Source organism: Struthio camelus, chromosome 4 (genome assembly GCF_040807025.1).
Source record: "Struthio camelus isolate bStrCam1 chromosome 4, bStrCam1.hap1, whole genome shotgun sequence".
In the NCBI taxonomy this organism is placed as follows: Eukaryota; Metazoa; Chordata; class Aves; order Struthioniformes; family Struthionidae; genus Struthio; species Struthio camelus.
The window spans coordinates 86,969,838-86,994,994 of NC_090945.1; the positions used below are offsets into that span (position 1 = coordinate 86,969,838).

The 25,157-nt window shown below is 57.7% G+C and overlaps 1 protein-coding gene across 1 annotated transcript in view; it reads right to left on the reverse strand.

Annotated features, from left to right (window-relative positions):
* Positions 1-1,893: 1,893 nt before the first annotated feature.
* Positions 1,894-25,157, reverse strand: part of VAX2 (ventral anterior homeobox 2) — a 29,830-nt gene continuing 6,566 nt past the window's right edge. Inside the window, exons 2-3 of the mRNA XM_068943914.1 lie at positions 24,204-24,391; positions 1,894-6,454 (exon numbers count right to left, since the gene is read on the reverse strand). Of these exons, the coding sequence (XP_068800015.1) occupies positions 5,978-6,454; positions 24,204-24,391 (665 nt within the window). The 3' untranslated portion in view covers positions 1,894-5,977. The remainder of the gene's footprint in view (positions 6,455-24,203; positions 24,392-25,157) is intronic.

Here is a 25,157-nt window from a genome sequence, read left to right on the forward strand (position 1 = left end):
GCTGGAGCTGCCCCCCGGCCCCCGACGGCCCCCGCTGCCCGCTCGGGGCTGGAGCTGCCCCCCGGCCCCCGACGGCCCCCGCTGCCCTGCTCGGGGCTGCAGCCGCCGCCGGGCAGGAGGCGGCCCGGCGCTCCCGGCCCCCGCTGCCCCGTCCCGTCCCGTCCCGTCCCGTCCCGTCCCGTCCCGTTCCGTGCCCGCCGCACTCACTGAGCCGGGCGCTGCCGCCGTAGCCGCGGGTGACGGCGTGCAGGTGCTGGCGGGCCGCGGCCCTCGCAGCCATGGCCCGGCTCGGCTCCGCTCGGCTCGGCTCCGCTCGGCTCGGCCCGGCTCGGCCCGGCTCGGCTCCGCTCGGCTCGGCTCGGCTCGGCTCGGCTCGGCTCCGCTCGGCTCGGCTCCGCTCGGCTCGGCTCGGCTCGGCTCGGCTCGGCTCGGCCCGGCTCCGCTCGGCTCGGCTCGGCCCGGCCCGGCTCGGCTCGGCCCGGCTCGGCTCGGCCCGGCTCGGCTCGGCGCCGCAGCGCTTCTGTACCTCTGCCTGTACCTGCACCTGTACCTGTACCTGCACCTGTACCTGTACCTGCAGCTGTACCTGCACCTGCAGCTGTACCTGCACCTGCAGCTGCAGCTGTACCCGGCCCCGGCCGGCCGGCTCCGGCTCCGGCGCCCCTCGGGCAGCCCGTGTTGACTGTAAATAGCGCGAGAGGCAGCGCCGGCTGCGTCCCTCACCTTGGCAGCGGGGCGGGAGGGCAGCGGGGGGTGCCCCGGGGGTGCGGGGAGGGGTTAGGGGTAGGGGTAAGGGTAGGGGGTAAGGGGTAGGGGTAAGGGATGGGGGTAAGGGTAGGGGTAAGGGGTAGGGGGTAAGGGTAGGGGTAAGGGGTAGGGGGTAAGGGATGGGGGTAAGGGTAGGGGTAAGGGGTAGGGGGTAAGGGTAGGGGGTAAGGGTAGGGGTAAGGGGTAGGGGGTAAGGGTAGGGGTAAGGGTAGGGGTAAGGGATGGGGGTAAGGGTAGGGGTAAGGGGTAGGGGTAAGGGTAGGGGGTAAGGGTAGGGGTAAGGGTAGGGGGTAAGGGGTGGGGGTAAGGGTAGGGGGCAGGGTAGGGGGTAAGGGTAGGGGGTAAGGGTAGGGGGTAGGGGTAAGAGTAGGGGGTAAGGGTAGGGGGTAAGGGGTAGGGGTTAGGGGTGGGGGTAAGGGTAAGGGTAAGTTTAGGGGTAAGGGTAGGTGTAGGGGAAGCAGTTGGGTAGGGGTAGGGTCAGGAGTAGGGCTAGAGGTAGGGGTAGGGTGAGGACTGGGGTTGTGGGCAGGGTAGGGGTAGGACTAGGGGCAGGGGCAGGAGTAAGGGTAGAGATAGGGGTGGGGTAGGGTCGGGGTGCAGTCAGGGATAGGGGTAGGGCTAAGGGTGGGTGTAGGGGTAGGGTGCAGGTGGGGGTAGGGTCAGGGGTAGGGGTGCGGGTGGCTGTGCCCCCCCCCCACCAGGGTGGGTGTAGGGCTAAGGATAGGGTAGAGTCAGGCTTAGGGGTAGCAGTGCAGGTGTCTATGCCCTCCCCTAGCTGCAGGCTGTTTTGGGCGGGCACAGGGCAGGGGGGACTCATGTCAGTCGTGGCAGCGGCTGTAGCGCTGGGTCTGCGAGCGTGTTGCTGGCAGGGGCAGGTGCCGCCGAGCCACCCCCCCTGCACTGCAGGGCAGCCGTTATTTTACCTACTTATCTTATTGCGGCTGATGATGCCCAGAGGCCAGAGCAGGGACCGATGGTGCTCCGCATGCTTCCCCGTAAAGCCAGCCCGAAGCCAGAGCGGCTGCTGACACCGCGACAGCTGCGGCAGGGAGAGCAGCTCGGCCGCGGCGTCCCCGGGGCCGCACGGCTCCCGAAAGCGATGCAAGAGGAGGCAGGCAGGAGGCAGGACATAACTTTTATTAACCATAAGAAACCGTAAGAGATCACATTATTCGTTAAAGTTTTACATACGGTATTTTTTTGGTTCTTTTCCCCCAATTTTACAAGTCAAGCCATACTTCTGGGAGGTGGTGCAGGAACCTTCTCCCGCCAGGAAGGTTCGAAGCAGCTCGCTGGGGATGTTTTCTGTGGAAGAAGAGACTTCAGAGAGCGGCAGCTTTGGGTCAGATTTGGGGGTCTCTGCAAAAGCAGTATTTGAGCTTCATTTGTGGAAAGCGTTTGCCATTTCGCGTCTCCACCTCTCCTCTCTTGCCACTTGGGGACAGGAGGGGACCCCTGCGGCATCTCCAGCTTTGGGGGCTCTTTGGGAAACAAAACCGGCCCTTTCTTTCTCAGAAATGACCTAAAATCTCTCCCAGCCTTGAAGGGTGTGGGGAGGTCATTTGCTCTTTGCCAAACTGGACCAAGTTTCCTCCCGCAGGAGACTAAGATGGGAGAAACGGGGCTCTGATATCCTCGGGAAGTCACCAGGGATCGGCGGGTCGCAGCCGGCTCCCGGGTCTCACGGCGGGTGGCTGCTTCAGGGAAAGAGGGAAAACCAGAGGAAAACAAGAGCTCGGGGGCAGACGTACAGCGAAGCCTACCTGCAGGCAGGTTTTTCCCCGTCTCCCAGTACAAGAAGAGAGTTTTCCCTGGAGCGGGACAGTGGGCTGTGGCTTCCCGCTGTTTTGGCCGAGTTACGGAGTCAGGAGATCAGAAACGCGTCTCGGGGGGAACGGCCACCCGGGAACTGCGCCAGCTCGTTGCTCGCTCTGCACGCCTCTGCTTAATAAGAAGTTTGCAGACCAGGGAGGGTGGAGCAGTATAAATATAAACATAAATTAAGTGAGGAGGGGAAGGGACCCAAAACCCAAAACCTCAGTCCAAAATGTCATCACAATGTCAAACTTGGCAGCTTTGTGCTGGTGGGGACGGGGCTGGGGGAAGAGCGAGGGCAGAGGGAGGAGCGGGAGCGGCCACGCTTCGCTAGCGGTTCCCTGCGTCCCGGCTCGGCCAGGGCATTCCAGCGAATATCACCTTTAGGGACACACAGAGCAGCAAGTCCATCACCGACCTCGGCAGCCTCGGGCAAACCCCACGTCCTGCCTCAGCTTCCCTGCCTGCGGCGTGGGGCCGGCGATGCCTCCTGAGCTCAGCAGAGCCGTGCGAGGCACGGCCGCTCGCTCCCATAAAGTGCTCCAGAAGTGATATGATCGATAAATACTATTTCATAGAAACACTTGATTTAAAAGGAAAAAAAAAAACAAACAAACAAAAAAAAAAGCTCCGAAACCTTTTTATAAAATCATTTATTTTAAATATTTCCCTGCAAAATAGTGGGAGGGGTTGAACGCTCTGGCTAAGGGCTGTGTCCTCCTTCGGAGAGTGGTGCACAGGGAGGAGAAGCAGTCTGCGGCAGGGAGCAACGCTCGGGCTCCCAGCGCGCGCAGCGATGCCCTGCCCGGCTCAGCCGCGGGGTTTGGAAACCCCACGACTGACCCCAGTATTGCCCAGTGGTAATTATTATTATCTGTATTATTGTCATGCCCCAGAGCAGCGAGGAGGCTGCAGGAGCCCAGGTCTGCACCACCGGCCCCTTTGCATAAACCCTGCAGAGATTTGCTTTATCCTGGGGCTGGGCCTTTCCAGGAGATTTCTTGTATTATTTTGAAATTCTTTCTCCCCATCTGCCCAAAAGAACATATTTGTACTGGAAAAAACCAGAATGTGAGGATCTTTTCAAGTTGGTTTTCGTTCCACACTTGCAAGCCTGGCTCTGGTTCCAGCTTCCATTTTTCCTCCTTTTTTCTTTCCCCCAGAAAAAGCTCCAGGGCGTTTCGCCCAAAGCAGACGCCGAGGGTGAGCATGCCACCGGCCCTCTGCAGTCCTGCAAACCGCCCCGGCAGCGGGCCAGCGGCACCATCGCACGCTCCTGCCATCGTGTCACATCGGCGCGCAGCTCCCTGCGCCGCCCGGCTGCCCCCAGGCCGGGCCATTGCCCAGCTCATCCCCGTGGGCTTGCTGAGAGATAACGTGCCCCATTGCCTGCGCTCTGCACCCTCTCCTTCCCCCTGCCACCTGCAGCTCGGGGACAGCTGGTCCCCACCGGGCCAGGAGGTCCCTGTGCCCTGGCTTGGCCCCTTCCTACCAGACCTACAGTTTGGGCACACGATGGAGAGGAAGAGCCTCTTGGCAGCACCTGGGAGCTCCCAGAGCTGGGAGGCAGCTCAGGACATCACGCCTGGTCCTGCCAAGGCGATGCCGCCGCAGGGTGGCCCACCAAGGTGACACCACCACACAGTATCCTACCAAGGCAATGCCACCACGGGGTGTTCCACCAAGGCAATGTCAATGCAGGGTGTCCCACCAAGGCGACACCACCACAGAGATGTCCCACCAAGGCAATGCCACCGCACAGTGTCCTACTAAGGTGACACCACTGCAGTGCATCCCAGGAAGGTGGCACCACAGGAGTGTCCTACCAAGGCAGTGCCACTGCAAGTTGTCACACCAAGGCAATGCCACTGCAGGGTGTCCTACCAAGGCAATGTCACCACAGAGTGTCCTACCAAGGTGACACCACTGCAGAGCATCCTGCCCAGGTGATGCCACCAGCGCATCCGGCCCAGGAGATGCTCACACTGCAGAGGGGCCAGGCACTGCCTGGTGCAGACCCCCCCCCAGCAGACCCCAGAGAGGCCCCGTGCTGCCCCCTCCCCAAGGACTGCCTCATGCAATACTTGCCTTGTGCTGCCCGTGGGGCTCCAAGCCCACCCTCAGCCCTGCAGGACTCGCTGCCCTAGAGACTCCCCGGCCATCCTCAAGCCATGCCCTGCGCGAGAGCCACCTGGCCTTGCCCACCGCTGGCTGTGCCCTCGATCACACTCTGGGATCGGGTCTCCTCTACAGTGGGAACAGCAGCAGAACAGCACCTGAGACTGCCTGAGGCTCTTTGGAGCCTGATCCTGCCATCGAAGTCAGTGGGGGCTTAGCACCTCACAGGGTTAAACCCTAGATCTGCAAGGGAAAGGAAGCAAGAGGAGCATTGCTGCTAGGCTAGCGCTCGGGACGGGATTCGCTTTGGTGCTAGGTCTGATGGCACCTGGCTGGTGCTGCGGGTGCCAGTGTGACCTGCCCCGACCCAGCAGGGCAGATCCCAGCACCACAGTGCTCACACGTCCGCACCCCCTCGATGGGGTTTCCCTGCTGGAGGGGCAGCAGGACAGCCTGGCCCTAGCTCTCCACGAGGAGGAGGTGCCCACAGAGGAGGCTGAAGGCTCCTCCAGCATCACCAAAGGCTTCGTCAGGGCTTGGACGCCTTGGGCCTCACTGGGGCAGTGCAGGCTAGAGGGGTTCGGTGAGGACGGGGGAGGTTCCCCATCGCTCCAAGCAGTCATCTGGGTTTTATCAACTCAGCCTGAAAAGGTGGTTTGGATCCTAGTGACCGAACATGGAGGAGGGCAAGAAGTGTCTCCTAAGTCAGGGCTGCTCCTCTCTCAGTCCACTGTGGGCAGAAGCTGCTGGTGACGGGGGACTGAAAAGATCATTAGCACCATCAGCTACCCACGGATTTTCTCACGCTGTCATCTCCCCTGCCCCAGGCTCGTGGTCCGGGAGGACCACACAACCCATGGGAGCGGGGGAGACCAAGCAGATGGGACCTGGACCTCAGGATGCTCCGAAACCACTTCAGCCGAAACACAAAGCCCTTTGCAGGAGGGGAAACCGAGGCTCAGCGTCATGCCTTGCCCCCGGCCACCGCAGCTGCCCCGCGCCCTCCTCCTGCCCCCGGCAGCAGCTTACAAACACGGAACGGGCGACACCCGGGAAGGGGAAAGCCGGCCCCTTGGAGATGCAGCGGGGTGGGAGCGGGGGGCGCCCAGGGACGCCCGGCGTGCACGCAGGCATGCACGCGCCCACCGGGACGTTCGGCAAAACAGTCTTTGCGGTTCGGCTTGCCAAATAATCCCCCCGCGAGGGGACGGGAGCGCGTGCGGGAGAGAGGTGGGGGGTGGGGGGTGGGGGGGACTCGTTTGACACTCGTGTTTATTTAAGGGCTCGGCTTCTTGCTGGGTATAGAATTGTCTTTCCTTTCCAGCCGCGTGTAAGGCTCAAAAGCGGAGCTGCCCAGTCCGTAACCGCTCGGTAATTCGTGCAGGCTCCCCAGCAGCGGCCCGCTGAAACACAGCGGGGCGGCGGGCAGCCGGGGCGAGGAGGACGAAGCCAGCGACGGGACCTGCAGGCTGAAGGCTCCCGTCCCGGGGGGGCTGCTACCGCTGCTCAGCCCCGGGGAGGTGGTGCCCACTGTGGCTAAGCCGGCTCCGTTCCCGGCAGGACTCCCGACGGGATTCGCACTCGGAGAGAGGAGGTTGGGAGGGGCCGGGACGGATAAAAGTCTGCCTTGCTCCAGGAGCCGGAGGATGTTACAGGTGGCGAAGGATTCGGAGGTGGAGGTGGAGCGTTTCTCAGAGTCCCTGCTCTGGTCCTTCTTCTGCTTGGTGCGCCGGTTCTGGAACCACACCTTGACCTGGGGCAGGGAAAGCGGGGGCGAGGAGGAGCAGCGGGACGGGGCAGGAGGGAAAGAAAGGCGTGGATGGAAAGAGAGCACAACAGGAGGTTAGCGAAAGAGAAACAAGAACCAGGAGAGAGTGAGAGATGTAAGAGAGAGAGAGAGAGAGAGAGATGTATTAAAATAAACGCCCAAGCGTGGAGCCATCCGCTGCCGCATGACTACGGAGATGCCAGCGCCGCTGCTGTGCCCAAGGAAATAGCCCATTTCTGGAAGGGCAGAAGCTGCCTCTGGGCTCTCAAGCAGCGGGGCTGTGGGAGGGCTGGGGCGAGGGAGATGCCGCTGGGCCGCTCTCCTAATCTGTGCTGGTCCTGGTGCCCCACCAGCCCGAGGAAGGGCTGGGCTCCCCTTAGCTGCTTGGCAGCCCTGGAAAAACGGGATGGGACCCAGGAGCCCAAGCTGTCCCATTGCTGCGCGGATCAGCTCCTGCACTGGTGAACACTCTCCTGGGTGGGCTGCACTATGGGACATGCTAGATTTCCCTCTGCGAGTGGTCTTTAAATGAAGATATTGTCTCCTCCTATGAGCCCTTCCCTTGCTGGCCCACAACACAGGGCAGCTGAGAGGTCCCTGAACTTGCTGTTGTGCAGCGGGACACTTTGGGGGACAGGACAGTCTCTGCTGACCCTGAAATCTCTGAAGACATAGAGCAGCTTCTCAGGCCTAGACCCACTGGGGCATCTGGGGAGACATTCCCAAGCTCCATCTGCCTCTAGCCAAACTAAGGAGCAAGGAGACCCCATGGGACCCCCGTGCTCCCAAACTGGACACTCAGGCTCTGAATCGCCCGGGCGGGACGTCTTCCCCGTCTCCAGCCGTGCATCCCCCTGAGGCACGCGGCAGCCCTGTGCATGGGGCTGACGTAGGACTCGGTGTCCCACCCAGGGCTGCCTCTAGCATCGCCTAACCTCCCCTCCTCGAGCCTAGGAAGCCAGGAAGACACTTCCGTCCCTCCCTGGAAGAACAGAGGGGTAGGAGAGAGAGAGAGAGAGAGAGATGTAAGGGACAGAGAGACAGAGAGATGGATGGTAAGGGAAGGACATGAATGGGAAGATACTCTGATTAGACTGGTGGCAGAAGGGGGTGGTGCATGCATGGATGAAGAGTCAAACGCTGGGCCTTTACGCGAGTAAATCCTGACACATCAACACAAGCTTTGCCCCCTCTTGCTCTGAGGCCAGCGGGGTCTCTAACTCATGCAAGTCATTGAAAAATCATTCCAGCAGGATAGTCAATCGCTGACACAGCCCTCGCATCCCCCAGCACAATAGACCCACAGTACAGAGCTAATGGACCGTGGGGGTGGAGGAGGTCTCAACCCCCCGGCCCCTTTCCAGGGTCATAAGAGTGGAGCTGACATCTCAGCAGCGCCAGATTCAGGCTTGGGGATGCTCGGGGAGGAGCAGCTGCCCCGGGGGAGCTGCGTGGGGCTCGCAGCGCCCTGCTCCCGGGACCCGGGTGATGAGGAGCCGGGATGAGGACGCGTGCCCCTGCAGCCCCTCCACAGCCCAGCCTGATGGGCCTGGAAGACTCCTAGAAACACAGGGCTGCAAGGAATTGCCCTGCTGCTGAGTTTTGGGTCCAGATGTTTCTGTGTCAAGTCTGCTCATCACAAAAAGGACCCTTTTACACCTTCAGACAAGCCCATGGCCTTTAGCATGCGAGACCAAGCAGCTCCCAAACTGGACCACACCCCAGGAGAGAGCAGAAGAATGCCAAGACACCTCTTAGGTCAGAGCGCAGCTGCCTGGAAGCACCCAAATGATCCGATTCACCGTGCATTTTTCTAGGGTTGGGGAGATGCTGGGACCACGGGACTGAGCTGACATCCTACGTCTTAAGTGGATGCAGAAAGTAAGAAGTGGAGGGCGGGGAAGAAGCTGTTCCCCAACCAGCACATTGTTTGCTGCTCCACTGAAGTCTACTTTGAGACAGAGCCAGTCTACACCCAGTGTTAACCGCAGAAGTCACTGTCACCCAAAAGGGCAAGCGCTGGTGTCTGGAAACCCCTACAGCTCTGGCCTGTGCCCCGAACAGGTCTTGTGACACAAACATTCTCCTAGCTCCAAGGATGCTTATCTAAAGTCCATGAAGCTGCCAGGAGCTTCCCCCAGTCAACGCTCAGCAGAGGGCCCAGCAGCCCCTTCATCCTGCAGCCTGTGTCTCCAAGCCATGCCAGGCCTTCTCCTTTCTGCGATAGCGTCTTTCTCTGGTCACAAATGGTCTGGACCGTGCAGAGCTTACCAGAGGCCCATTGCCCAAGCTCTGCTCCCAGGGAAGGCCCTGGTCCCTGCACTGTGCCCCTCACATCACCACGGCCCCCGGGGCTAGGGGCAGCAAGGCCCGGTGAGCTGCTTCAGGACTTCACCAGCTCCATCTCCCATCGACCCCTCTCACACCGACAGCAGGACTAACGGGGACTCACACAGAGCTTCACAACCCTGCGTAATTACCCATCTCTTAACGAAGACTCCATGCAGATATACACAGCTCTGGTGCTCTTTATCCAGAAAAATTAGCCCCCCAGGCTAGCCTCATCTACACAACCCTATAAGAATAAGAGCTCAAAAAACCCATCAGCATGCTAATAACTTTGAGGACTAGGAACTTTTCCCAGGGGAAGAAGAAAAGCATTTCCTTGGCCTTGCTTGTCTTTGCCCCATACGCTATGCAGTTGGAATGATTCGCCATCGCTATGTTACCCGTGAAGATGGCAAGACAGAGCAATGCAGCTACAGGCACCTACCGACCAACGCCATCTGCCCAGGATTTTTGAACAGCCTAAAGCCAAGGATTTCAACGGGGATGCTCGCGCATCCTCGGTGCCTCACCCAGGACAGCAGCACACTGTCGTTCCAAGGAAATCGTTCCCGCTGTAGCAAAAAAAGGAATGGTGAATTCACAAGTCAAAACCTGTGAGATTAAATTAATTGTTTTGGAAGCCAGCAGAGTCCACTGCTTGGCTAAAAACCGCTCTAAAAATGCACCGCTTACTTTGGTCAGACCTGGGCTCTTCCTCTGACCTGTGCTAGCTGGAAATCTGTTCTCATGGTCCTCTGCCTGGACATGTCCCCAGGTGCACCCGTGGTCAGGCCTCGTACCTACCTTTTCCTGAATCTTCTTTTCCGAAGCACTTGCCAACAGACGATACAGCCTGGGCCGTGGGAGAGCTGCTGGCTGCCAACAGCCAGAGCCCTACCGGTTTTTGCTGCTGCTGCTTGGGGTGGACACAGACTCAGTGGGATGCAGAACCATGACCCCATGCAACAGGACAGACAAGGGTCTTCAGATGCCCATGCAGTGTGTAGCAGCCAAGAAGGGGGAATAAAGGGTAGACAAGGGAGAAGAACATCCTAATCTGGTCTGGTTTCACACAGGGCTCTCACTTTACCCACCAAAGCTGGTCCCCAAATGGGCAGTGCAGCAGCTCACCAAGGGAAAACATTTGCTTCCCTCAGCAGGCAAAGTCTGAGCTGGATAGCATAAAAAAGGCCTGAGTTACTGCAAAAGGAGCGGTCTAGTGGTCATGTGTTGCTCACAACTACTGAGATGGGACATGAGGTGATGAGCTTAAATTACAGCAAAGAAGATGAGATGAAATGTTAGGATATACGTATATCACCGGCCAGGATAGGGTGTTAGTGCTGGAGCGGCGTTCCCATTCTCCCAGGTCTTTCAGACCAAGCTTGACAGACACCTGCCAGGAAGGCACAAGTGGTTTTGCTCTTGCCTTCATGTCCCACCCTAAGGCTTTCCACCGGTCCCAGAAAGGCAGGAGCCTCAGGCTGGGCATCGTTCCACATGGGGAGCCAAAAAAATCCAAGCAAGCAGGGATACACGTTACTCCACATAAAGATGTAAAAGTGACAATTACTGAGGCTCAGATGCTGCCTGGAGTCTGACCCCATTCTTAGAAAAGTCCTTACTCTGTTGGACCTCTGATGGGCCGTCCATGCAGCCACCAGTTTGGGAAGATGCTCAGGCGATGTTTCTTCTAAAGTCAGACGTCAGGAGGTTGCCATACTCACTTACTTTGCAGCCAGCTACCCAAGCAGAGGCACAACCCCATCCGAGAAGGGCGAGAAGAGCCATCAGAGGCCAGAGCTATCAGTGTGCTACACTCCTTGATGAGAGATTTGCCTGGGAGAAGCACGTGCACCTGCAAACCCTTTCAGAGTTCACTGGAAAAATGGCAGTATGGGATCAGGTGGGCTCCCCTGAGGCATCCACCATCACTGTGAGTGAAGACACTGCAGTGCCCCTTCCACAGATTTATCAGCCCTGCCTTAAGGAGCTCACTGGGTTCTTCACTCTCACTGCTCCTGCTGGGACACGGTCCCAGGATCGACCCCTTCCAGAGGGCAGATGCCTCCTCATCCCCAGCCTGAGTATATTCCTGTCTCACTCTGCTCTTGCCAGGGTTGTCTGATGCCATTGATAATGACTTCACCCCTATTTTTAGTTTATAGATCAGAAACTTTCCATGGACCTCTTTCTAGACCTTTCTTCTAGCATCCTAGCTGAGCTCTTGTATGAGGTTCTCCCTTCCCCAACCTATCTCTGCAGGTCTTCTGTGAGCCCATCACCCTTGAACACCATGGCCCAAGCCGACGATGATATGTTAGATAAGGTTTCCTCATGCTTCACAGACTGGCATGAGCTCTTCCCTATCTGCACTGGTGACAAATCAGATGAGCAGGATCACATTTGCCTTTATGGCTAAGGTTCATATTCAGGCTGCCATTAATTAGTAGATCCATGTCCTTTTCACCCTCTATTATGCTCAAGCACTCAGTTTCTATCATTGGAAATGTAAATAAGCTCAGCCAGATACGATCCTTGACAACTCCATGAGTAACTCCCCTCCAGCCCTGATTCTTCGTCTTTCAACAATATCCTTCACCATTTCCCCTCTATTACAATTCCTCCTACATATTGCAAGTTCTCTAGTCATCTTTTTGCTCCAATTTCATTCATAACGCCCCATCAGCCGCCATCACTAATGCTTCACCATAGCCTAGTTTGATGAGATTGGCTTCACTTCCTTCTCCAAAAAAAGTAACTTTCTTCCTCATCCAGCTCACTGGGTGAACAGGTGCATGTCTGTGATGTGGCTGTGACACCTTCCTCCAGTCTCGTCTGGAGAAAGGACGGCACAGACCATGCTGGCACCTCGCTAATGGGCACCATTGTATAATCCAGTATCTAGATCCACTTGGATGAGGTAATGCAGCCCCGCAATGTTTAATTTCTAGGTTACTGCCCTGATAAGATACCGTGATAAGCTGGCCAAGGGACCCAATCACCCCTAAGTTTCCTACCAGACTGGGGAGAAGAAAGTGAGACAAATGACGCTTTCCCTAGGAATGTAAAGAAAGGCTGATTTACAGACACGCTGATAGGAACAGGGATTGTTACTCTGGAGGAACAGCTGGAAGAGCTGGCTGGGAAGCACAAGGATGAGGAGGAGGCTCCTTCATCTCGGGAGGATCCCCTGAAAGAGCCCAAGGCTCCTGCAGGCTATAAGACCTCTGTCTGGGGCTGTCTGGGACCCAGGACCATACATGACATGCCAGTCATGTCTGCCTGACTGCAGCCCACAGTGATATCAAGTCTCTGTGCTGCTGGCTGGAGAGATTTTAGGAAGCCAAGTATGTGAGCTAAGGACTCCCGGTAGCATGCACAAGCCTTTTTTGTTTGTTTGTTTCCTATTGGTAACTTCTTTTGATAAACTTTGTAATCTCGTGCTTTGCTTGCATGAAGTATTTATCTTGCAACCTTGCCTTGCTGTAAGCATCATCTCCTGGCATATGGACTCTCCTAACATGGTCTGTCTCCTTTGGGGGTGCTGAACCACTGTACCGAGGAAGCTCACTTATTTTTAAAGATCCTGCGATCCCAACATGAGACAGGTAGCCCTCCAGAGCTAAAGCACACAGCTTGGTAAGCACGGTTGAGGATGAATCGTCATGCAATAGTAGACGAGTGACAGGCACCTATAGGGGTTCCATTCTACACCCTTATCAATAGTGCAGAAGAGAAGTATAACTCATGGTTTGTAAAATCTGAAGATAGCTGCTGGAACAGGAAAGTGGAAAAACCTGACGGCGATGGGTCAGTGAAACTGAGACTTGGATTACACAAATAACATGCATCTGAATGTGACTGAATACGAGGGCATGTGAGGTCATGCATCCACTAGAAAAGGAAGGTGACTCTCAGAGGATGGGGAAGAGGCAAGCTACATACAGGAGATGTCTCCGAAAGCCCTAGGAGACATGACATGCAAGAAACCTGGCAAGAGCTCGCAATATGATGCTAATCCTGTGAGGATAAGCATGCTCTACAGGTTTATAAATCTATATGGGTTTGAAAAACAAGGAGTTCTGGTGCTGGATATTCATGATATCAAATACTGTGACCACGTCTAGCGTCCACTTTCCTGTAAGGACAGTGACCAGCTGGAAAGAACTTGGGATAAAACCCCTTGTGTTTCTGGATCTGGAAATCCTGCTTTTCTCAGTCTCTGCCTTATGAGAGGAGATTGCTAATAGCAGGGGACCTCTGACCAGAGCAGGCAAAGGCAGGACACGATCCCTGGGCTGAAGCTAGGCAGACTCAAACGGGAAAGAAAGTGCCTATTAATCACATGGAGGAGAATTGCCCAGAGGATCACCATTCCTGAGGAAGAAGCGTGCTCGCCATCACATTAAGCCGTTCAGTTAGCATGGCAAGTTTTACGGAAAGAGATGCCCTGGCTAAAAGTCAGATGAGCTGAGCAGAATGACCTATCTGCCTTTCAAATCCATTACAGTCCTCAAATACAACAGGAAACACCAGCAATGTGTCACTGACCACCCATAGCTGCAGGCCCCAGGCACCCTATTTTGGCTCCCCATGCAAGATTTTCTTTCCACCCACTCTTTTCATCGCACCAACACCTGAAGATGCGGCTACTTTGGAGCAAGGTCCACCTCTTCCTTACTGGTGGAGATGTTCCTCCAGGAACACAGCCACAGAGAGACAGCTGATAAACCCACTAGCACTGATCCGATCTGCACCACGTTCCTCCACACTTCTGGGCTGAGTTTAGAGGTCCAGTCCAGGACCTCTTGAGGTTTTAATTGTGACTTTCCTGTAACTAGCTCATATCCCATTAATCAGACACCCCTGACTGGCTGAGAACCATGATCCCTTGCTTTAAGCAGCTTCTATGTGGAGGTCTCTGGGCACCACCACAAAAAATGCCAAACCATGACCAGAACATAACATTGGACTGTCCATCTGTTGTCAGGCAAGTGGCTAACCCCAAACCACTAATTGCTCTCTATATTTTAATCCCTCTTCAGCCTGCTCACTCCAAACTGCATTTCAGGATCACAGGCAGGGCAATCCAGCATTCAGAGCTAGAGTAGCATCTGACTTGCAATGACCAAGAGCAGGGGCTTGCTGCGAGCCCTGACCCTTCTCACTTATGTTTTCTGGCTTGTTTCTCTGCATGTCCAGTTAGCTTCCTCACTGTCTCTGTGAGCAGTCGGTGGGGACACTGCCCAGGTAAGGATATGAGGACAGCCATAGTGGTTCAGCCTGTGGATCCATCTGCCTCCTTGAGAGGGACATTTGAGCCTTAGAAGAAGGCGGTGAAACCAGGCTGCTGTGGGGTGATACCTCCCTTCCTAAACTCTTCCAGTCTCTAGCACTCAGTGCATTAGAAATATTAGAGCAGTCAGGGCTCTGCATGCAGTAACCCCGAGGCTTAGTCCTCGAGGAATTTGTCTGGTCCCATTTTGAGGTCCCATCTGGGAGCAGAGCCTGTCTCCAACGGAGAGGCAATGACAGTCTTTAAAAGCTGACGAAGAGGCACACAGGGTTCACCCGTGCTCTGGTCCCCCCTCTCGCTGCAGGGAAACCGCAGCATCGCGGGCAGGTCCTGGTGAGGCCACCCAGCCCCTCTGCAGCGCCGGGGCAGGACCCGCCTCGCCGAACCCTTCCCTCCCACGTGTCTGTCCAGCCCAGCTTTCTCAGCCTCCAGCGATGCTGTCTGCTTCCCCCTCAAATGCCAGGGCTGCAATGTCTTTCCTATCAAAAGATTTTTGCCCTCGTACTTCACCGGCGTCCTGTTGCTGTAGTTCACGTGCGCTGTGCCCTGGCCGTTCCCTCGGGGAGGTGGAGGACGGCTTGTTCCCTTCCCCTCCGCAGCAGAATCGCTGCTGCTCTGCAGACCGGTCTCCTGTCCTCCCTCAGCCTGCCCGTCTCGAGGCCGGGCTGCGCAGCCCCAGGCCTTCCAGTCGCTCCTCAAATGTCACGTTAGCTACATCTCCGATCGCTTCCCTGGCTCTCCACTTGATAAGAAGGCAGGGGAGCAGTGTGTTCAGTGTCACCGGCTCCCATTGCAAAGAGAAAACAATTCAGAACGTCACCGAGCGTCTGAAATTTTCCGACTCTGCTATGGGGATGTTCTGCAAAGTCACCGGCTGTCCATCTGTCTGTCGGCCGACAGCGGGACGGGCGCTGCCCAGCCAACCTCCACGAGCTCAGACCGCCCAGCAGGGATCGAACGTCCGCGATTGAGGCGAGAACCCGCCTGGCTTTGGGAATATCCACCGCGAGCGCTTGTCCCCTCGGCCAGCGCGGGCCGCCCTGCGCTGACCGTCTGAAAACACTTAACGAACTGCAAATTCCCCCGACCCGCTTCCCTGCCCAGCCAGCAGGGAAAGCAGCCCCACGGGCTTTCGGATCGCTGCGATTCGGGTTGCGGGCCAGCAAAACTGCTGCCGGGCTGCTGCTTCCAGCAACCTCCTTTTCCAAGCCCTCTCCAGGGAACCGGCGTTCTCCGTTAAGAGCGGTTGCTTTTTTGGGTGCTGCTCCTCCTCACATGCACACGCCTGCACACGCGTGCGCGTGCACACATGCAGTCCGGCCCATGCGCTCTGCTGCGGGCAAACACGTCCCCACGCGCTGTGTGTGCTCTCACGTGCACCACCACGTGTGCGCTCACAGGAGTGCAGACGCATGCACGCATCTCTCCCCCCTCGCCCCAACAGCAGCATCTCTTCCAGCCGCGCAGGAGTGCATATACATGCACACACCCCCCTCCCCTCTTCCGGGGCTATCGGCAGCCCCCAGGACTGAGCACACCAACCCGGCAGGCCTTGGGGCCCCCTGAGCTCCTCCAGCTTACGGAGAGGCCGAGCCGGGGCGTTGCGTTGAGTCCTCTGCCGGGTGAGTTGGACCTGCAGGTCGTGCGAGCTGGGGGCCAGGCACCCGGACACCGCTCCCATCCCGACTATCGGTCTAACCTCTCTCAGTTGCAAAACGAGTGCTTTCCACCCAGGTCCCCCCTCAGCACCCTCGGCCAGCGGGTCACGCGCTCCCCTTTGTAGGTCTACGTTTTCGATCCTCTGGCACCTGTTAAACGACTTCTGCTGCTCCTTGGCTGAGCAGCGGTGGGACGCTTCTCCTGAGCTGTCATGATTTGCACGCGGAGCAGAGCAGACCCCCGAATCCCCCCGGCCCGGTCCTAAAGGACGGGCACGTCACCCCCGCTCGTCAAACCGCGGTCGCTCTCACGCTCGCCCGCGCCGGCACCCTCCCGCCTGCCGCCGCACCATCTCCTCGCCCCGCGGCGCTCCCGTCTTCCTCCTCCTCCCTCCGGCGTCCCGCGCGCGTCCCGGCGGCTGCAGGGGACCCCCAGGCTGCTGCAGGCCCTTGGGTGCTGCACAAGCGGCCTCCCTCGCCCCGGCGGAGCGCCCCGCCAGGCCCCCTGCCCCAGGCACCGCGTCCCCTCAGCGCTTCCCGCGCCGGCCCGAGGCGCCGGGAAACGGGACAGCGTCAGAGCTGGTCCCGAAGCGTTAGTCAGAGCGGTTTTCCATCAGAAATGGTCGTTTTTCGGAAACAACTTCCCTTAAGTTACATTTGTGTTGATGATAGTGGGGGGGGGGGGGAGTCAATTATTCTGAAAATGCCCAACGCGCTCTTGAAACGTTTTAGAATCAAAATTTTCACCAGCGTGTTCTGAAATTACTCTTCGTTGTGCGGGCATTTGAGATTGAAAATGCTCGTGATAAAACCTTAATTAAATATCCCACATTTATTTAAATTAAACACTTTGCTTAATGTTAATTGACTTTGGGGAACGGTAGAAGTAGCAGGATATTTTCGTCTAGCTCCTAATTCATCACAAGAGCATCTGTCTTTTCAGATAGGCAAATATTTCTTAGACATAAGCTCCTGTATTCCTGAGGAAAAAAAATCATCACTTTTTGCTTTTTAAATGGGAGAAGTTATCCCCAAGCTAAACATTTTTTAGCCTTGATCGGGGTCCTTTCTTTTATGGGGCATTGCAGTTTTCAGCTACAAATGGAGAGTTTTGTAGAAACCAGAAGCTTTGCAAAGGAAAATGTTTTACCTTCCCCCCCCCCCAAAAAAAGAAGAAAATCTGTATTTCTAAACAAAACAACATTTGGGGGAATTATTCGCAGACAGCTGTAACTTTTGTCCCCCACAATGAATGCGCCCGTCCTCTCTTGTCCTTAAAGCCGCTGCGCCCTGAGTCTCACCGGCCACCGGCCGCGTCACCCCTGCTCAGGGAGGTCCCAGCTCCACCTCCGGGTGATCCTGCCTGGAAACCAGCCTCAGCTCCCGACGGGGCCCCTTATTTCACCCCGACCAAGAACGGAGCTGCCTGATCGTTTCCTCTCTTTAGCGAGGTGCATGCGAGCTGTCACCGAGAAGCCGGCGCTCATCGTCTCTACGCCTGACCACGCTCCGGTTCAACCAGCTCCCTGAAATGCTTTGGAAAATGAAATTCCAAAAAGACGAATTTTTGAGGCGCTAACAGGACAGCGCTCAGTCATCCAGCCGTCCTTCGCCCCCTCGAGCAGCCCGAGCCCCTCCGTGCTTGCCGAAGGTGCCCGCTCAGCTGTGCCCTGGCCACCGACGCAGCCACCGCAGGGAGCAGCCGACCTTGGAGCTGAGGAATAGCCGGGTTTAGTATGAGCATTTCTTGCTACCGCCAGCCCAGGCCCGGCGGCTGCAGGGTGCAGGGTGAACACCCCCGTGCCCCTGCCCCAGGAGGGGACGGGATTGCCTTGGACACATGAGCACGTTTAGCTCTTGGCACGTGGGAGGTGGACCCGGAGCAAAAGGGGTGGTGGGCACCAGGACAGCAGGTGACCTGTGAAGCAGTGAAGGTCTCAGGTCTCTCCAGTGGCCATCTCCTGCCGTGAGATGCAGCGACCTGCGTCCCTTCTACGGCGACAGGAGCTGGTCAGGCCGCAAGGGTGGAGTGGGGTCGTGCCGCGAGACACTGGCATCGCCGCATTAAAACGCTGTGCTCAGAACCCATCTGGCCCCTAGATTTTTACAGCAGAAATGCCGTTGCCTGAGGAAGCCTATTCCAACACCGACACTGGTTTTGGCGGTACTCACCTACCTACTGGACTAGCACATCTCAAGACCTGGTAGCACCTGAACCCCGCTCAGGAGGAGCTGAGACGTGCAGCTGGGCTGCAGGCTTCCCCAAGCAGAAGGGGAAAATTACCTGCTGGGCAGTTGCCTACAGGAGAACCGCGAGCATAAGCACAAACGACACAACGCAGGGACGGTTCAAAAGCAGCTGGGTGGAAGCAACAGGAGCCAAGGAGGATATCAGAGAGTATCTCACTATGCACAACAGAGCGTGATGGAGCGTTTCTGCCATCACAGAGCTAGTTAGAGCAGCAGCGCAAAGCGATGGAGGGATGGGTGGATGGGCTGGAGGATGGGTGCCCCCTCAGAAAAGAACGTATTTGGCTATGGTCTTGGTCTTGGTCTGTATTTTCTGCGTGGTCTGGAAAAGCAATTTCCAGCAAAGCCCTGGAAATTCAGCTTCCCCATAGCACAGGGACTGAGGATTCCCAAATCCCTCTGCCTTGCAGCAGGAAGACCAGCGTTATGGTCCTGTTTGCCCTTTATGCTTTGGGAGAGCCCCTGACCCACGGTCCCCAGACCCAAGGTCTGGATGACTTTCGCCTCTCCAAGACGGCAGCTTCCCGGTGGTTCTCCACCTAAGAGGACAGCTTGTGCTGGTGCAGACCATTGTTTCATTGTTTCTCTTGCTGCGGGGACTGTTAGCTGTTAATGACTCGAGGTGCGATTAATTTTTAACGGCAACATCTTAATTGCACTGCTACAACTAGACCTTCCTGCCCCTTCTCTGGGTCAGCTGCTTTCTCACATATATTTTGCTCCGAGTCTGGGGGATCACAGTACTGAAAGCCTGGCACTATGAGTACCCCACCCCATGCGGGCACTGGATGCCCCAGAGGATGCTCTCGGGGGGCACTGGGCCGCTGGCAGTGTGATGGTGCTGTAGGAGAACAGCCTCTGCCAGGGATCTCCCAGGACCTTTGTCCTGAGGAGGCCCTGCCAATTGGCTCCAGCCAGATCAGCCGTGACATAGCCAGGGCACCACACTGGGGGCAATAACGTGAACTTCCTAGCTGCCATGTGGGTCCATTGCATGGCAAATAGCATGGTCCAAGACCTCCCTCCTTTCGGTACTGTCCCACTACATGGGGTGTCCAGCTGCTACGCAGGACACAGGGAACCCAAAAGTTCACCAGTATCTTCCAGGAGGTGCATCCCAACAGGGCAGCACCAGGGACGGTCCCAAGACCTGTCAGCTGTGCTCCTGGGCATGGTCTCCTTGAGTGAGAACATCTCTTATCCCTAAGGCTCGTGGCTTTGGGAATGGGACGAGCTACTTCTCAGCAGAAGGACACAGCTTGGAGCTGGTCTTGTGTTGAGAGCATCTCATACAACAAGTCCTTTCGGCAGCCTCTCAGACTGCCTGGGTGCCCGACACCTAGAGCGGCTCCTGTGAGACGTGAGTGCCACGTCTCTGCTCTCACTCTAATGAGGACAGGAAGAGCTGGCAAATACACCAGGTCACCTGAACCTGAGCCTTGCACTGAACTCGTGACCTAGAAAGCAAAGCGTCCTGGCCACCGGTAAATCCTCTCAGCCAGCCCCATCTTCTCATCTCCTCCCTGCCTGGGGATTTGTGGGAATTATCGTCCCCCAAACATCCCCCGGCGGTTGTTCTGCCGTGCAGTCTCCTCTGCGCTTTGCATTTCCTAGCTCGTAACGGCGCTGAGAAGGGGCACTTTTCCCCTAAAGCCTTGGATGCGGGTGCCTGGAGAAAGGCCGGTGCACGGACACAGGCTCCTCTGCTCGTAGCGTGGGGCTGGCTTCTGCCCGGTTTCCATCAGGGTGAATTTGGAGAGCCTCCCTGCACCGCTCTGTGCGAGAGTGGGGGAGCGACAGCGCACCTCGGCTGCAGCCGCAGGTCGATACGCACCTCCAGGCCGCTGGATCTGCAGGCTGATAAAACTAACAACCCTAAACAGCCATTTCCACGCATTAATAACAGAAACCGCAGACAGCGTTGGGAGCTGGCCCAGAACAGCTATTTGGCTTCCTGGAGGGAATCGAGGAATTATTCCCTGAGCTGGAGGAAGCCAGGACAGACTTTCTGCCGCTCTCCGGGCCCTTGGAGGGTTGGTGTCTCCCACCCGCCCTGAATTTCCCTTCAGTAAGGCAGCTCTGACGGGACGGATGGCACAAGGTGCGCGCTGGCTCCGGGGGGACACGCGGCCGGGAGCATGGGGTGACGCAGGGGGACACGCGGCGGGCACGTCCGCAGGGAGCTGGCGGACACCCGCACTCTGCCGGGCGGCGAGAGCTCCCCGAGGGCTGGGTCGCCTCTCCCTGGTTTACTCCGGATTAATTCCCCTCCTCGGGGCTGGGGCTAGAGACAAGACAGCAAAAAGTTCCCTGCTGCCCAACACGGAGACGGAGCATTTTGGCTTCTCCGCGCTCCCCTGCGACGGGCAGCAATAACCGCCTTCCTCTAAGGCTGCCAAAAAGCTGGCTCAGATCCCAAGGGAGTAAAATAGGAGCCTCAAAGAGCCTGTTTTTTGGGTTTTTTTTTTTTCCCCTCAGGCAGGTTTTCTCAGGGGTGAAGCCCTGATCGCCGGACCCACTTTGCGGGGACGCTTGGCTGCAGTTCTCCAGCTGTGATGACATTGTGTCTCTTCCTATCTCGTCACGCTGTTTGCACCACTCTCTTTTTTTGCAGAGAAGTGGAGATGAATCCTTTTTTTCCCCCCCTTGAACGTTCACAGTCATAAAAAAAGTGCCTTGGCGGTGCCTTGCCCTGCGCCCACAGCTCTGCTCTTTCCTCGCACGCTGCCCAGCGAGGAGAGCGCAGCGGGAAGCAGCGGGTTCCCATCGCGCCGCGGATGTTCACAGAGAGGAAAGTTTGGAGCAGCAAATGAAGGGAGAGTTCCCAGTCTGGAAACCAAGCTACAACTGATGCAACGAGGGGTCAGCAAGGGTCTGTCTTGCTGTCACAGTGACCAACACAGCTCAAATTTAAAGCAGGAAACAGCCACGAGGTGCTGCTGGGTGGGAACCCACCAACAAAACATTAGATGGAGCAACTATACCACGCGCTGCTGTTAAGTACTGCGAGCTGCTCCTGGATAACCGCCCGGAAGGAAAATTCACCCAGAAGTACTAGCAGCGCTCTGCTCCTTGCAAATACTGGATTTGTCCCTCAACGCGCTGGCCGAAGGGCGATCGCCTTGGCAGGGGGAGGCGGGCGGCAGAGCCGGGAAGCCTGGCATTGCGCTGCCGCCGCGATCCCTGCGCACCCAGGTGCCCGGGGAAGGACAGGCGGCGGCAGGGCAGGCGAGAAGGTGCAACTGGGACTTAGCTGCAGGGGAGGAAACGCTGTGAAAAGCACAGAAAGGGATTAAAAAAGACAGAGAGGAAGGAGAGAGACGGGAAAAAGAGGATGCGGCACGGAGAAGAAAAGAGGAGAAGAGACAGCCGTGGCCTACAGGGTGTGAATTTTCTCACTGAGTGATGAGCGCAGCAATGAGGCACCAAGCAAGTAGCAAATAACGAGACGTTTAGACCCTCCAGGAAGGCTGCGCGCCCCCCTCCTCCCGGCCCCAGGCTGCGGCAGCCGGCACAGCCCTCTCCTCCGCGCAGCCTCTCCGCTCGTGCCCGGCTCCGCGGCGAGCGAAAGCCCTTCCTGCCGGCCCAACCTCGTCCACCTCCTCCCCGGGCCAACTCTCAGCGCCGGGGACATCCCTCGGGGACGTAACACGAGGCGCCTGCTCAGTGCCACGGGCTGGGGCTGGGGCATCGACCCCGGCGCCGTGCACAGGCTGGGGGCCGCCGCGCTCGGGCGCCGTCACCGCCACCCAGGGCAGCAAGACGCCGGGGACGTGGTGGGGAGATCGACACGGGAAAAAGCGGAGCTAGGAATGAACTAGGGTTTTTTTTAAATTTTCCTCGGAAAAAGGTTTCAATGAAACCACCCCCAGCATTTATCGGACAAAGCTGCAAGATTTTAGCCTGAGAAGTTGGGGTGCCTGTTGCCAAAAAGGGTAAAACGCTGACTTCGTTATGTATGCAAATATTTATTGAGAGTCTGAAAAGGAAGTCGTCTTCCATCTTCATTTTGCCTTGGGGATTTTGTTATGGGTGGGAGAGGAAGGAACCACCGCCCCCAAAAGAGCCGCTTTCCTTTTTCACGGGAACATAAAGAATTTGGACGCTTCATCCCTTCCCTGCCCCGCAAAGCACCAAAGGCCTCCTGAAACGCACGCAGGACCCAGGCCACCGAGGGGCTCCGCTCTTAACTACACCCCAGTCGTGCCGGCCACCGATATTCCCCACAGATAAAAACCTGCTCCTTAACTCTCCGTCACCGAAAGAGCCAAAAGCAACCGTTTTCGCTGGTGCGCCGAGGCGCTGCTCCTACCCTGCTCCTCCCCGCGGGGCGCAGGGGCCGTCCGAGCCCGGCGGTGCAGGAACAACCCCGCAGCATCCCAGAGCGAGCCGGCGGGTCCCCCGCAGGCAGGCCTCCTCGGCACGGCGCGCCGGAAAAGCCGGCGGCAGGGGTTATTTCCCAGGTGAAGCAGGGAAAACAGTAGCTGCCTCCAGATCTGCTTCACGGAGCAGAACAGAGGCAGGCTGAGCCGGCGGGGTTATTTCTGCAATTCACAGCCGTTCGCGTTTGCTCTTCGATAATTTCATTGTTATCACCATTTTTGTATAAATTACCTTTTGAACCAAAATCAGTGCAACTGCAGCAGAGGCCCTTTCTCCTTAGCCCACATCGACAGAAACTTCTGATGAGTACGCAACCCAGTTCACTTTCTCTCGCCCAGACTGTGCGATTCAGCCCAGCTTTCTCCGCGCTAGGCGAACGGCAGCAGAAGAGAATTGGGAAATTCCCTCCCAGCCGGCCGGGGCAGCAGAGCTTCGCACGTGGTCCGACACGGTGCATCCAAGCAGGCTAAAAGCCACTCGGCGGGCGAAGGCCCTTTCGCTCTGGAAGCCACCAAGAAGAGCTCCCCAAGCCGCGCCGTAGCTTAGGGGTTCCCCCAGGTCCGTAGGGAAAGTCCTCGGCCTCGGACGCGGCAGCTCCAACCCCACTGCTACGAGACCAAAGCAAGGAAGGCTGGAAGGGGGGGTCGGGGGGGGACGGGGCACAGGATCCCTGGAGATCCCTGCTCGTACGCAGCGAAACGCCCGATCCCGACAGCGCCTGCTCCACCGCCTGATCCCTGCTCCACCGCCTCGTGCTCCGGGCGCTGCCGTGCACATCGCTGCCGATTTCCCCGCTTGGGACGCTGAGAACGAGGGTCCCCTCGGAGGACGAGGAGGGCATCAGGTGGGGACAGTCCTCCAGGGCCCTCCGCCCCGGGCTGCTCTCCCCCCGGACCATGAACCCACCGCTGCTCTAGCCCCAGGAGCAGGAAAAGCCGCTTGCTTCCCTGCAGGCTCCGGTGGGAGCCACGACCAGAGTGCGAACGGGGCTGTGACGGGGTTAAAGGAAACGGGTCGAGCGCAACACGTCCGCGCCACCGCGCACGCTGCTCCCGGGAGCGCACAGCCCCGGCTCCGGGCTGAGACGCGGCCACCTCCCCTCGTCCCGGCGGAGCGCCTCGTCCAGGTTCGGGAGCGCTCCCGATGCCCCCGGAGCCCCTCGCTCCCGTCCTCCCCGCCCGCCGGGGACGTGCTGCAGGGACGTGCAGGGGATGCACCACTGAGACATGGTGGGGACACCACGGGGACGTGCTGGGGATACCAGAGGGACATGCGGGGCATGCACCACAGGGAGGTGCTGGGGATACCACGGGGACATGCGGGGGATGCACTGCAGGGACGTGCCAGGGAAGCACCACCAGGATGTGCTGGGGACACCATGGGGACGTGCTGGGGACACCAGAGGGACGTGTGGGGGATGCACTGCAGGGATGTGCCCGGGATGCACCACGGGGATGTGCTGGGGACACCACGCAGATGTGTGGGGGATGCACCACTGGGATGAGCAGGGGATGCACCACAGGGATGTGCTGGGGATGCACCACGGGGACGTGCTGGGGATACACCACCGGGATATGCCAGGGATGCACCGCAGGGATGTGCTGGGGATGCACCACTGGGATGAGCAGGGGATGCACCATGGGGATGTGCGGGGGATGCACCACCGGGACGTGCCGGGGATGCACCGCAGGGATGTGCTGGGGACACCACGGGGACATGTGGGGGATGCACCACGGGGACGTGCCAGGGATGCACCGCAGGGATGTGCTGGGGACACCCCGGGGACACGTGGGGGATGCACCACCCCGGCTCTTACCTGCGTTTCGGAGAGGTTGAGCTGCCGCGCTAGCTCGGTCCTCTCCCTGCCGACGACGTACTGACACCGCTGAAACTCCAGCTCGAGCCGGTAGAGCTGCTCAGCCGTGAAGGAGGTTCGCGTGCGCTTGGGCCGGTCCAGGTCCAGGCCCTTGGGGAGGACAATCTCCCGAATCGTCCCTTTGGCATCTAGGAGGGAAGCCAGGGAAAAGAGTCGTCAGGAGAAAAGGTCTGGGAGGGGGAACAGGTCCGAGATATCACTTCCTTGGTGGAGAAAAATCTTAACTAAACAACAAGCCGTACGCCGAGCATCGGTGTCTGCCTGGCAAGTTAGTTCCTGGGCTCAGTTCGGGAGTAACTGTGAGAAATTCCCCAAGCTGTGACTAAAAGAGGTCACATTGCAGGGCTTAACGGTCCCCTCCGGTCTCAAACGCTACCAATGTATGAAACTCCAGGGAACAGTAATAATTCTTCAAAAAAACAGTTTGTTTGTTTTTTCAAGAGAGGAGCAGAAGCTAGGAAAGCCTTTAAAGAAAACAACGCATTTAAACACAGAAATAATAGTTCCTGAAAGCCAGAAACAGAAAAGTATTTTACACACACACACAAAAAAAAAAAAAAAATCCAAGCAGATTTCAATTAAAAAATGTATTTTTGCTTTCCCTCCTCCCTTAGGAGCACTAGATGTGTTTCATCTGTCAAAACTTCCCTCTTCCCAATGCTATTTTCACTGCGGGAGGCTTTTCGGGAAAAAGGAGCCTTTGGGGCACTTCTCCGTGGTGCTCGCGAAAGGACGGGTTTCGGATGCGCCGCACACCCGGAAAGGCTGCGGAGGCGCGAGGCGACGGCGGCGCGGACGCTGCCCCGGCACAGCTGCCCCATCGCCGTCTCCCCCCCCGAGACGTAAGGCAATCGCGGGCCGCCCGGACTGCTGGTGTTGGTTAGAAAAACCCGC